The sequence below is a fragment of the Ostrea edulis genome, chromosome 2, assembly GCF_947568905.1.
Source record: "Ostrea edulis chromosome 2, xbOstEdul1.1, whole genome shotgun sequence".
Classification (NCBI taxonomy): Eukaryota; Metazoa; Mollusca; class Bivalvia; order Ostreida; family Ostreidae; genus Ostrea; species Ostrea edulis.
Genome location: NC_079165.1, coordinates 80,584,272 through 80,596,771, shown reverse-complemented (window position 1 = coordinate 80,596,771; position 12,500 = coordinate 80,584,272). Strand labels below are relative to the sequence as shown.

The 12,500-nt window shown below is 33.2% G+C and overlaps 1 protein-coding gene and 1 long non-coding RNA gene across 3 annotated transcripts in view; both read left to right on the top strand.

Moving 5' to 3' along the window:
* LOC125678494 (uncharacterized) overlaps positions 1–8,497 on the top strand; it is a 35,604-nt gene extending 27,107 nt beyond the window's left edge. For both annotated transcript variants that reach the window (XM_048916986.2, XM_048916987.2), the window contains exons 9-10: positions 7,647–7,703; positions 8,092–8,497. In XM_048916986.2, coding sequence (XP_048772943.2) covers positions 7,647–7,703; positions 8,092–8,201 — 167 coding nt within the window. In that variant the 3' untranslated portion in view covers positions 8,202–8,497. The remainder of the gene's footprint in view (positions 1–7,646; positions 7,704–8,091) is intronic.
* Positions 8,498–8,856: 359 nt separating this feature from the next.
* Positions 8,857–11,989, top strand: LOC125678495 (uncharacterized). The gene is made up of 3 exons (XR_007371548.2): positions 8,857–9,316; positions 10,201–10,286; positions 10,391–11,989. It is a non-coding gene; the product is annotated as an uncharacterized LOC125678495 (long non-coding RNA).
* Positions 11,990–12,500: the final 511 nt, after the last annotated feature.

Here is a 12,500-nt window from a genome sequence, read left to right as displayed (position 1 = left end):
GCCATTACCTGTGCACTATACATATCGCATTGCGAGGCATTCTATACTTAGAAGACAAAAAATCAATAGTGTTGGACAAGCGGCGTGTGCTGTAGACGCCACGCCATCAAGCTGTACGTACACGAAAACTGGACACGGTCATAACTTGTCAAACTGGAGCTTTATATTGAGTATCGTAAAATTTGCCAAGAATTTCGTCAAATTGTAGGGTTACTGAAGGGGGGAGGTTACAGCCGTATTTCATCTTATTTCTGTTCAAGTTGTAATACAATAAGAATCCCGAGAATTTCAAAAGCAACAGACACCTAAAAGGAAGGAGGGGACGCCAGAGAAGAAATTGGTTTCACAATTGACTAAAAATTCATATCTCGCAAAATTCAAAAAGGAAATGAAAGCTCTATTTAAATCCAAAATTTTGGGGGGTAAGAGGACAGGGGTTGATCCTATATTCCATATCTTCAATTAAGGTGGCTCACTACAACCTGAGATATTTTCTCCGATCAGTACGAATTGATATAATCATAAATTATACCGAGCGAAGCTCGGACGGGCCGAAGGCTCTAAAGGCTCTAAAGGCAACACGTATACGTAAAATAAAAAATGAGAAAATCTGCAAATGAATACAGATAATCTCTATATACGTTCATTGAAAATTTTGTGATCCATATGGGCGCCGCCATTATGCTTTGTTCATTAGTTGCTTCTACAGTTATTCGTGTTTTAATTTTGAATGCCAAAAATACAAGACTAACGTGCAATTTGTAATTCAAACACCCAGTTTGTTAAAAATGAATGGTATGATTATTATTGTTACAGTCTTTAGCCAATCATCAAATAGAAAAACAGTAATACGACTAAATAGATGAACGAGTTCATGAGTTTCTTTAAATAAAGTAAGCGTAAATATATCGTATATTTTACCACTTTGAATTTATTGGTTAATTTTGTTTTGTTTTAACTGTCTTTTAAATTACAAACGAGGTGTATAGTTGTTTATAATTGTTTGATTTGAAAGAGAAAAATGTCGAGGATAAATGTGACGTCACAATGCATGCTTTACGTCGGCTGGCGTTATATTCCCCGCTTTAAATGAATAGGCGGATCCTGTAGAACTGTTATGCTCGTATATCCCCCTTTAATAATTCTTCGGCGGGACGTTAAATGATAATCAATGAATCAACTCGTGAGTTCCAACGATGTCAGATATTGACTTTCCCAGCATACTAAATGACTTCAATATGACCATCATTGGTATGTTACAGTTACAAGCAAGGTTTTCTTATGATGTTGAAATATAATTCACATGCCTATGTTTAAAAAGATACGTTAAACGAGTGACAATGATGAACGTCCAGACTCTAGAAAATAGAGGCCCTCAATTGTTTTGAATCAATTGCCAAGGTCATGAGTCAAGGTCAAAATACTTTCTCATAAGTAACTGTAAATTGTCAAGTCAAGTATTAAAAAATGTTAGTTTAATAGATTTCATACATGGTACTGGCATAACATTTCTTGCACATGCATAGTAAGCAGAGCTAATATTGAACTGCAGAGAGAGAGAGGGGGGGGGGGGGGGGTAATTCCTCATGAATCAATGATAAATTACAATCTTTATGTATCCTATTTAGTTTATTTAACTTAAACAATTTTTAAGATCAATGATTCAATTTCAATGTCACACTTAATTCGACTGACAAGGTGAAAAAATGTACATGATAGTTTGAAATAACTGAAATATTCAAATCTGCATTTTCTAGATATGGTAGTTATTTTGATGAATTCTTAAGATAAAGCAATTTGTGATACATGTACAATACACAAATAGAAATCATGCACATCTGAAGGAACCCCCCCCCCCCAAAAAAAAATACCTATGCATTGATTTAATTATCTGTTACAAATTAAGAGTGTTTATGATTGAAGAACATGCATGATGTATAACAAAATGAGATTTACTTGAAAAGAATGTGAACATCAAGTTTGCTGTTTTGTGATATTTTGTTACCATAGCAACAATGTAATATGAATTATCTATCAGTATTAATATTTTATCAACTACAACATTGACTTCAGTTGAATCTGTTTATAAAAGCATATTTTTTGGGGTCTAAAAAATTATTCATTTTGCATGGATTTCGAATTTGAAAAGAAATAGCAATTTTCGTTTCCATGGCAACCAACATGAATTCTCATATTAAACTTGTTAAAATTTAAAATCTAACATCAGTAGCAGTCGGTTATTAAGATTATATACTTTGAATACATAGAAAATTGTATTTTGAATTACATTAAAAAATGCATCTCTACTGTCATATCATGACGAAATGCATCATTTTGTTTCCATGGAAACATAGCTTAGATGGTAGATTCCCAAACATGTCTTATTGTTATATGATAGTACTATATCTAATGTATGTTGTACAAGCATTTATAGATTTCAAGCTGAATGCGGGAATTTTTATCCATCATTCAAATTTGCCTCTAAATTAGCTTTTTCAGAATGTATCAAACAACCCTCTTTTCCAGACAGAATGAAAATATAACAGAATTATTCAAACCTTTAACTAAATATCAAACTAAAAAATAAAAATGCTATATAGTATCATTTGATAATGATTAAATAAGAACTCAAACAGGTTAATCCAGTATAGTTGAATGAAAAATGTCATTTTTCATGCGAAAATTGACTCTTTTGTGACCTGAATGGCATGCACGTGTTACCATGGCAACAGAGTTGCATAGCAACCAAATTATGATGGTTTTACATTACTTATGCCAGATTAAGCCGATGTGCCAAATTTGAAAAAAAATCGGTGACAGTGCGTGCCGGACCCCTTATATAAATGTTTAAGTGGTTACAGAGAATGGCTCTTAAATGTTATTTGTTATTGGGCGTTTAGTGCAAGGAAAATTTTCATAAATGATATATATTTTTAAATGAATTATTGTTTATAATTGCGTGGTTTGAAAGACGAAGAAAAAAGTCGAGGCTACATCTGACGTCTCTATGCACGGTTTACGTCGGCTGGTGCTATATTCTCCGCGTTAAAGAAATAGGCGGATCCTGTAATTATCCTCATAGATATTCCCTTCTGATACTGGGCGTTTAGTGCAAGGGGAATTTTATAAATAATACATATTTTTAAATGAATTGTAATTTACCGTACTGAACAGAATTATGACTATCACTTGGGACACGCCAATGACCATATCATGCTTCGCTCGGTCCAACGGTCACACCGTATATATATTATGATATGATATATAATTAGTATGTATGCCAAAAAGGCAGAAAATATGCAAATTTGGACATATAAACAGAAGACTGGCGGATTTGAACTCAAGATCTGCGATTCACCAGCCAAATGCTTTGACCACTGCGCTACGAGGATAGACAAACAAATCGATTGATACAAATAATTTCACAAAACATATAAATCGCCATCTTGTGACGTAGTGTCATATAGAGTATCAGCTTTAGTGTAGTGAGCTACCTTATTTGATTATACTTTCACTACAATTCACTACTACTATCTTTTAAAAAAAAGGTCATGAGCCAGCCTATAGATCGAACTTTAAAAATGGCCAACTTTGCCTGTAATAATAGCGGGAAAAGAAGGATGTCGAAAACATATGGGGCTAATTCCCACTTCCAGCCCCCAAATGCTACGTAACTCAAAATATTGAATCACATGTGAAAAAAAAAAAAAAAAAAAAAACCTAGATTGCAACGTAAAGATTACATTAGATACGGATTCAATATATATACACATGTAATTAACATTGTCCAGGCGCAGATCTAGAAAATTTTCGGGGGGGGGGGGACTTTTAGTACCAGTATTGGCTTTAGAGAATTGAAATTTAAAAATTCAAGTAAAATTCTAAGAACCCATATTCGTGCATTTTTCTGTTTAAAAATTTAGCAATATATTCAACTGACGATGGTGGGTACTCTTTTGAAAATCCTATTTGATATCCTTCATTCTAATACATATTTTGACTAAATTGGCTGGAAAAAAAACATTTACATGTAGATCTATATACAATAGATTTTATTAAAAAATGGTGAAACATAAGAGAGGGAAAAAAAATTGTAAGACGCGAAACCATAAAAGAAACACAAGTCTGATTCACTCTGTCCGCTAAACAAGTTTATCTCGCAAACGCGTTCTTATCATGTGACTGGGTCTTTTATAAAACTCTTTATAAATGATACCCGTATTTCTATGTACACGTGTTTCTCGACTTGGGGAGAATATGGAAATAGAAAGTCTTTGGGACGAGACCATTGACGATATCATCTTGTATCAAGGTTTAAGTGAGATTCAGTGCGAATATCTATAATGTATTTGGAGAACTTAGTCTGAGTCAGTTATGTGCAATTTTGATCAGGAGGAACTTCACACAGTGGACAGTGATGTTGTTTTGTTTTTGTTTTTTCGAGAATGTGGGCGGGGTTTGAAGAAAAGTGTGGGTTATGTACAGATAATCCACACTTTTAACAAAACAAAGCACGCCAAACCATGGTACAACAAAAGTTGTCACATATTTACAGTGATTTTCTTTTGTTGTTCAGGTATTGTATCTGGTTATCATCAGTAGGGTTTTATTATCGCTTGTACCATAGTTTGGCGTGCTTTCTTTTGTTAAAAGTGTGGGTTATCTGTACATAACCCACACTTTTCTTCAAACCCCGCCCACATTCTCCAAAGAAAAAAACAACAACATCACTGTCCATTGTATGACGTTCCTCTGGACAGATCAAAATTGCACATATCAAACACGGATAACTGACTGGACTAAGTTCTCCAAATACATTATAGATATTCGCACTGAATCTCACTTAAACCTTGATACAAGATAATATCGTCAATGGTCTCGTCCCAAAGACTTTCTATTTCCACATTCTCCTCAAGTCGAGAAACACGTGTACGTAGAAATACGGGTAGCATTTATAAAGAGTTTTATAAAAGACCCAGTCACGTGATAAGAATGCGTTTGAGAGATAAACTTGTTTAGCGGACAGAGTGAATCAGACTTGTGTTTCTTTTATGGTTTCGCATCTTACAATTCTTAATTTTTCTCTCTCTTATGTTTCACCATTTTTTTTAATCTATTGTATATACATGTAAAAGTTTTTTCCAGCCAATTTAGTCAAAATATGTATTAGAATGAAGGATATCAAATAGGATTTTCAAAAGAGTAACCACCATCATCAGTTGAATATATTGCTAAATTTTTAAACAGAAAAATGCATGAATATGGGTTCTAAGAATTTTATTTGAATTTTTAAATTTCAATTCTTAAAGCCAATGCCGGTACTAAAAGTCGGAGAATGCGTAAATGTTAAATGAAAATATCAAAACCAACAGTCCAAACATTTATATGCACTTTAAAAACGGCTTTTTAAAAACAATTAATGAACATACATTTTTCGGTGATAGAAAGTCAAATGACATTATGATAGAAATATATGGTGTACAAAGTGTAATTTAAATACATAACAATTGACATCATATTGTAAACAGGCGACCGCGCTTCCGAAAGCTATGATAAAATATAACGAATAATAGTAAACTATGGTACAAGTCACTTACCCCATATAATATTGTTGATTATGTGCAGATACCCGATGGGCGTGGTCATAACGACACTCGGGAGCTATGCTCCCTCGTGTCATTATGGCCACACCCATCGGGTATCTGCACATAACCAACAATATCATATGGGGTAACTACTACATATGTGATAAAACGAGCTCCTCCCACCTTGTTATCGCATGGGCGGTACTAACATCAGAAAATTCAGTTTTCGTGAAGTTACTTTTGCTGTTTCACGGGCAAAGCGTGCGCCGATCGATGTTTGGAGCGTTGAAACAGACGAGAAGTGTTATGTAACAAATACATGTATACACATACCTGTGACTGTTTTTGCAGTCAGTAATGTGAAATAGTTCTCTCTCTCTCTCTCTCTCTCTCTCTCTCTCATTTTATAAAGAGTTTGCTAATACAAGTCTTTAATCCTTTTCCTACTTTAATATTTGTGTTATACATGTTTTCTTAAAACATTTGTACAAATACTTGTATAGAATTATTTATGAAGCCACCAATATGTGATTGATACTGACAGGGATAATCAATTTTCGTTAAGTTAGTTTTGCTGTTTTACGGGTAAAGCGTATTAAATTTTATATGCACATGCATCTATGGCAATCTACCATTGTATTGAATGTATGGTTCAAAAAATGTAAAATGAGAAGCTTTTGAAATATGTGACAAGTCGGTTATCTTCTAGCATCCTCGTAAAATTCACATTATCAAAGAGATGGGCGGTCCTTCTCTCACTCGTGCGCTCCGCGCACTCATGACAGAAGACCGCCCATCTATTTGATAATGTGAATATTACTCGGATGCTAGAAGATAACCATTACTTTTCCCACCTTTTTACACACGAGATCCACGTGCTACATCTAACAATCAGCTGATGCTTGCTGTTTGAGAAGTTGGCCATGGCCTTATAGGGGAAAATGTTTTAAACAAACTGAAATACAGCGTGTGGTATGATTTTTCGAACTTCTTTCTTACAAATTTTCTTAAAAACACACATAAAAATTATCTATTGTAGTTAGTTAGTTCAATTCACAAGTGAAAGTTTGGAAAAGTTACCGGTTGTTTCCACATTAAAATAAAATGAATGTACTGTCGAACTGACGAACAAAGTTCTTGAGTTAGTGGAAAAGATCGTGATGATTCTCGTTTTCGCCTCAATTGCTTAATACTAGCACAAAGCAATTGTCGTTATCAACGTTAACCAATTGATTCCACTTAATGTAAATGTGGATAAAACAAAAATATTTATTTTTCCCAAAGGTCCGTTGCTAAAGAAGGAGTTTTATTATAACAAAAATAATATAGAAAATGTAAAAGAATTTAAATATTTAGGTATTATACTAACAAGGAGAGGAACATTTTGTAAAGCTAAAAAAAACGCTTATGTGAACAAGCGCAAAAAGCTATGTATTGTGTGATACAAAAAATTAGACAATTTAATTTATCTGTATAATGTCAACTTGTTCTATTTGATAAAGTCGTTGTACCTGTTTTACTTTATGGATGTGAAATATTTCTTCAATATTCTCAACCCGTTTCCCAACCATTTTTACAACAGCGGTCAACGACTGGCTCTATTGAAATGACTATAAGTTTAAAACTATACCGCTGGAAAGGTATTGAGTAGAGCTATTTAAGAGGATTATCATCCACGAAATCGTGCAAAGCGTTATGTGGTACAATACACATTACATATCGAACATCCCTCGTACCTTCTGACAATTATCTATACTACCTGAAGTAATAAGTCTTTGGTCTCCCTTAATTGGGAGGTTGCAGGCGGAGAGGGGGTAGGGTTATAAAGGATGGCATCATGTGAATGCATAATAAACATAGTTTTAATTTGACAACTTTATTTCATTTGATATAGATATGATTGTTTCTAAACTAGTGTACATAAATATAATACAATCTGTGATGTCGGGCGAAAAAAAAAACCAGGCACAGTTTCACGTGTAAGCATGCCAAAACGTGTAATACAGCTACCATAGCTTTTGTCACCATTTTGCAAAAAAAGTATTTTTAATTACATTACAGGTGAACGCCTTCCAAATCCACGGACATCATCATATAACTGTGGACATTATCATAAAGGTAACTAAATTCAAAACATTTATCGGTAGAGATAAGTATTTCATTTGATACATAGAATCTTGAGTTATAACTGTCATCATCTCTGTCTACAGGTGAGTATTTCATATGTAAGCAAACATCGGCAAGGTATATAACTGTCATCATCTTTCTACCGAGTAATGACTTTTGAGAATACGGCAACTGAATCCGAATAGTCATCATATCATATCTTTATCATATATATTTATTACTTTGTTAAATATAGAGTAATTTTCCTCTCGCTGTAAACGTAAGAATTCTGCATCTTTCGGGTTTTTTTTTTTTTTTAATTTTAAAAATCATCGGATTTTTGTTCAGTAAATAGTGATATGATGGTATATATTGAGAACTTCTGTTTTTCTATTTTGAGGTACTCGGATCAACTCACGCAGAAGGTTTCCTAATAAAATAGTTTGTACATATTGTCTTCGCAATACGCCACATCGTAGTTGTTGTTCCACATATTGTGAGTTTTCATAGATGTTTTGCACACACTACGTCGCCATTTTGAATTACCTACCGGTAGATTTAAAATGCGTCTCAAAGGTCATATGAGGAACCCACCCATGTAATTATGGATCATGGACGCTGCCATTATAAATATATATACTTTCATCAAACTTGAACTTGCGTGTCTGTTTTACTTTCATACAATAATGTACACATAATGCTACAATTGGATAAAAGAATATTGTATGGATTGGGTCTTTATTTGGCATTACATCTATATTCATTATCTATTCTCCTTGAAGATACAAATAAAAATGTAATACTTATTCAATGTCTGTTGTGTTTTCTGGAAAATATTTAAGAGAAGCTGTCAGTAACCATTGAGAATTTTCTTTAAAAAAGTGGAAAGTGCAAAAATCACAAATCTGAATGAAACTCTCACACTTTTGTGTATGGTGATAATCAATGTTAAAAAAGTGAAAATTACTGGAACCATGCATCGTGTTTCCATGGCAACGGACCGTACCCACAGTTAAATCATGAGATGTTGGGTTTTTAATCTTTTCACAAATATTTCTAATAAAACAATTTCCCAGCAATGTACAGTGAATAGAAATTCAAGAAAGGACTTAGATTATTGTACTTGTGATTGAAAAAATGTGTATGTTCTTGCTTATTCTTAAAAATAAGTCATAAATTAAGGTAGCGACGGATAGCAACCACGTGATCAGTAAAAATTGTGTATTTTCACGTGAATTCATTTCCCGGAATTCCTTACTCCGTCATAGAATAGTCGAAAAACAAAAAGGGGTTCCGAAAGTGTTTTGTTGCTGTGACTGACTCGCCTAGAGAAAATCAGCACATACCACATATTTATACGTCAATATCTGTGATAATGGTAGATCAAATTTTTCATCTGTGTGAAACTTTTTGCTAATCGAAATGTTAAACCAACCACCAATCCATGTACATAGATGCGCTACGTAAACAAAGTTGTTGGTTGATACATCGTAATGTCCGAGTGCAGCATGCTGCGAGATTAAATACTGTTTATACAGTCACGGAGAGGCTAAACAAAGTTTCTTGCACGAAGAGGAAGTTGGTGGATGCATTCAACTTGGACAACGAAATCATAGTTTCGTTTGGTGAGTGAAAAAAATGCCATAAATTTGTATTCAGAAGTTCAACTCACATTTCCTCTGCTATTTCACAACGCGATTTATAATAACATCTGTAAGTTTAAACACACGACATACAGTAAATGTATTATTTTGTATGTATATATGTATTCCATGTGTGCTTAAAATATAACTCCCACCTGTGCATGTGATTGTAAACGAACGGATGTCATGTAAATGTATACCACATTTGTAAACATGGGCTCTCACAACTCTTTTATTAAGAAAATATTATTATGAAAATAACCGTTACGAAAATAACATACCTTGAACTACATGTATAAAAGTAATGAAAAACAAATATATGTATAGACCTACTATCTAGGGATATGAGGGAACCGGATAGAAAGTGGAGGGGGGGGGGGGGGGGGGGGCACATGTGTTGAATTATAATTCCCTAGACTATAGTATACATATATACTATTACTTTGGAATTTCAGTGACCTAAGAAATATATCAAACCTGATGTTCCGTGTCTCACACAAACATGTAGGTTGGCAAAACCTTTTCAAAAATGATGTAAATTAATCACAAGTCTGCATATGCCCTCTCATAGGCAAATGTATGCACTGTATGTATAAGTAAGATATGTATACTACACGTATGCCCTTCTCTTGACCCACACTTTGTAAATAAAACAGATATGATAAGTCTATGGCAGTTTATGAAAACATATACACATGTCATCTCATATTGCAATTTATAATTTTGAAACATTAGTATTTAAAGTTTCACTGAATATGTGTTGAGACACAATTTTAAAATTCACATTATCTGACGCAGTCTAATTACTCAATGGTATAATATAGACCTAACTGTGCAAATATCAATTATGATGATTTTTTTTCTAGGCATCAGCCTGAGGACCAAGGGAGGTTAGATAGGACCAGTGCAGGTTGAAGTGGATTTCGAGTCAACAAGTATAACAGCAAGAGAGGTACTATATTTTCTTTTGATAAACATTTGTAAAGACAATTCTGAGTATATCAGATATTCATCTTTTTTGCTATATTTAAATATATTTATCCATATTTTGAACAGGTACTCCATTTACAGTGATGATGACATATCCCCTGCACCCACAACTCCATAAATTTAAAAATGTTTGGTCAAGTTCCGAAGATTAAAGAACTACTGCAAAATTTGGGACTTGGATGAAAAACATTAATTCACTTATATGAGCTCAGAGCAGTGGATGTTGTACAACATACTTTAAACTAAATTGTGAATTTAAGGGAAAACAAGTACATGTACTTGTGTATTACATGTACATGCCTTTTGAAAGATAATAATATTGCATAGATGTTAAGGAAATTTCAATGTTGATTATTCTTTCTTAGATATAGTAGTAAAAAATGTGCACATGATAGAATATCAATTTTATAACTTCAATCAATGTGTTTGAATTTTCCTTGTAATTCAAAATTTAGTTGAAATATACATCATCGATACATTAATTTATATCAAATTTTCAGAAAAGTTTCATAATGGGACTAATTCACCCCCCCCCCCCCCCCCCCCCTTATACATAGAGTGAACATAGACCTTCACCTGGGGAAAATTACAGTTAGTTAATAGTTAATGCAATATACATGCATTCTCAGTTATCCAATAGTGAGTTTTTGGTTCATTGTGAAACTACAATTAGAAATCTTAAACTTATGAAAGACACGCCTTTCTGTGAGGGCAAGATGACTCAGATGGAATTACATGTAGTGATCCATGGGCAGTCCATGGGTCTCTTTCCATTGATATTAATTATATATTGAAATATGAAATGGTTATTTAAACATAATTGGTGTATTATACTGTATAGTGATATAAATTTCTATCAAAAAATATGCATAGGTAATAGATTTGGTCCAGTTATTACAAGAAATTGTATGAAAAATAACAAAATATTTAGGCAATCATTGTGAGTGCGAAAAGGTCAACTGCAATAGCACACACTATATATCATTCTTAAGTGGCTTATAGAAACTTCTAGTATTGTGAGTTTGAATGCTCAATGTGGTAATTTGGGAATGCTTAATCATTTAAGGTCAATAGTTTATCCCTGCTGACTGTATCTCTTAAGATTCATTTCTAGAAGGGAGGGGGTAGGGTTACAAAATCTGACATAGTTTCAGATTAAACCTCATTTGGTATATTTTTTTCTATTCAATATTTTAGATACTACTTGACTTATTGTAAAAATGAAATAAAATCAGAAATTTTATGAGCAGAATTGTGTTGTTGTCAGAAAATGTATACCTGATAGTATTTGAGAAACGCCATATTTAGGGTAAATTTGGCCAAATGCCAAGTCGAATCATCCCAATGTTTTCCTTAAATGCATTTTGAATTTCTAATCAATGTTTATTTTTTATCTGTTTGTGTTTAATTTACATAACTATATATGACAAACAATATTTTTGGTGTCAATAAAATTTTTATTGACTTCTGTGTTAATTTGCTAAATTTTGGCATTTTTTGCCTTTTGGGGCTGCAAAAGAGGGAATTTCAATCTCGCTTTCCACGAAAATTAACCTGATTACTTTTGTTGATTTTTTTATATGTTTTAGTATAAAGTCAAAATGTTATATTAAATAAAATTGAAAAAAATTCAATGAGCAGTTTTTTTGTGACTAGCTATCAATAGCTACCTTAAGGTAAAAAATAGCTGCAGAACTGTAGCTCTCTGAAAAAATATTTTGACATAACAGAGAGCTACAGAGCCACCCCTTATAAAAACCTTCGATTTACGGTGCACAAAAAGTTGCGCACGGTTGAGGCCTTATATCGTTGTATTCTTGAGTTGCTGTTTCATATATTTAATATCAAAAAATTCTTAACATATTTTCCTACTATACTTGTGTCTAAACATACCTTCAAATATTCATTAAAGCCCCATACGACCTGAAAACTCCCAGCTTCAAATGATTTCGTTTATTGACGTAGCCATGTTAGGTAGCCGGGTCAATTCGAATCCTGGTTAATTTCCATACTTGCACAATAACGTCTAGATGTGAATTCATATCCCCACAAATATTTTAACTAAATATTTCAAATAATGTATCATCCCAGTGCCTTTAAATAATAATTATTCTAATAACTAAACTCACGGCAATGCGGCTTTCATTAGTCTGGTCCGGTCTCCATCCCTGCCACA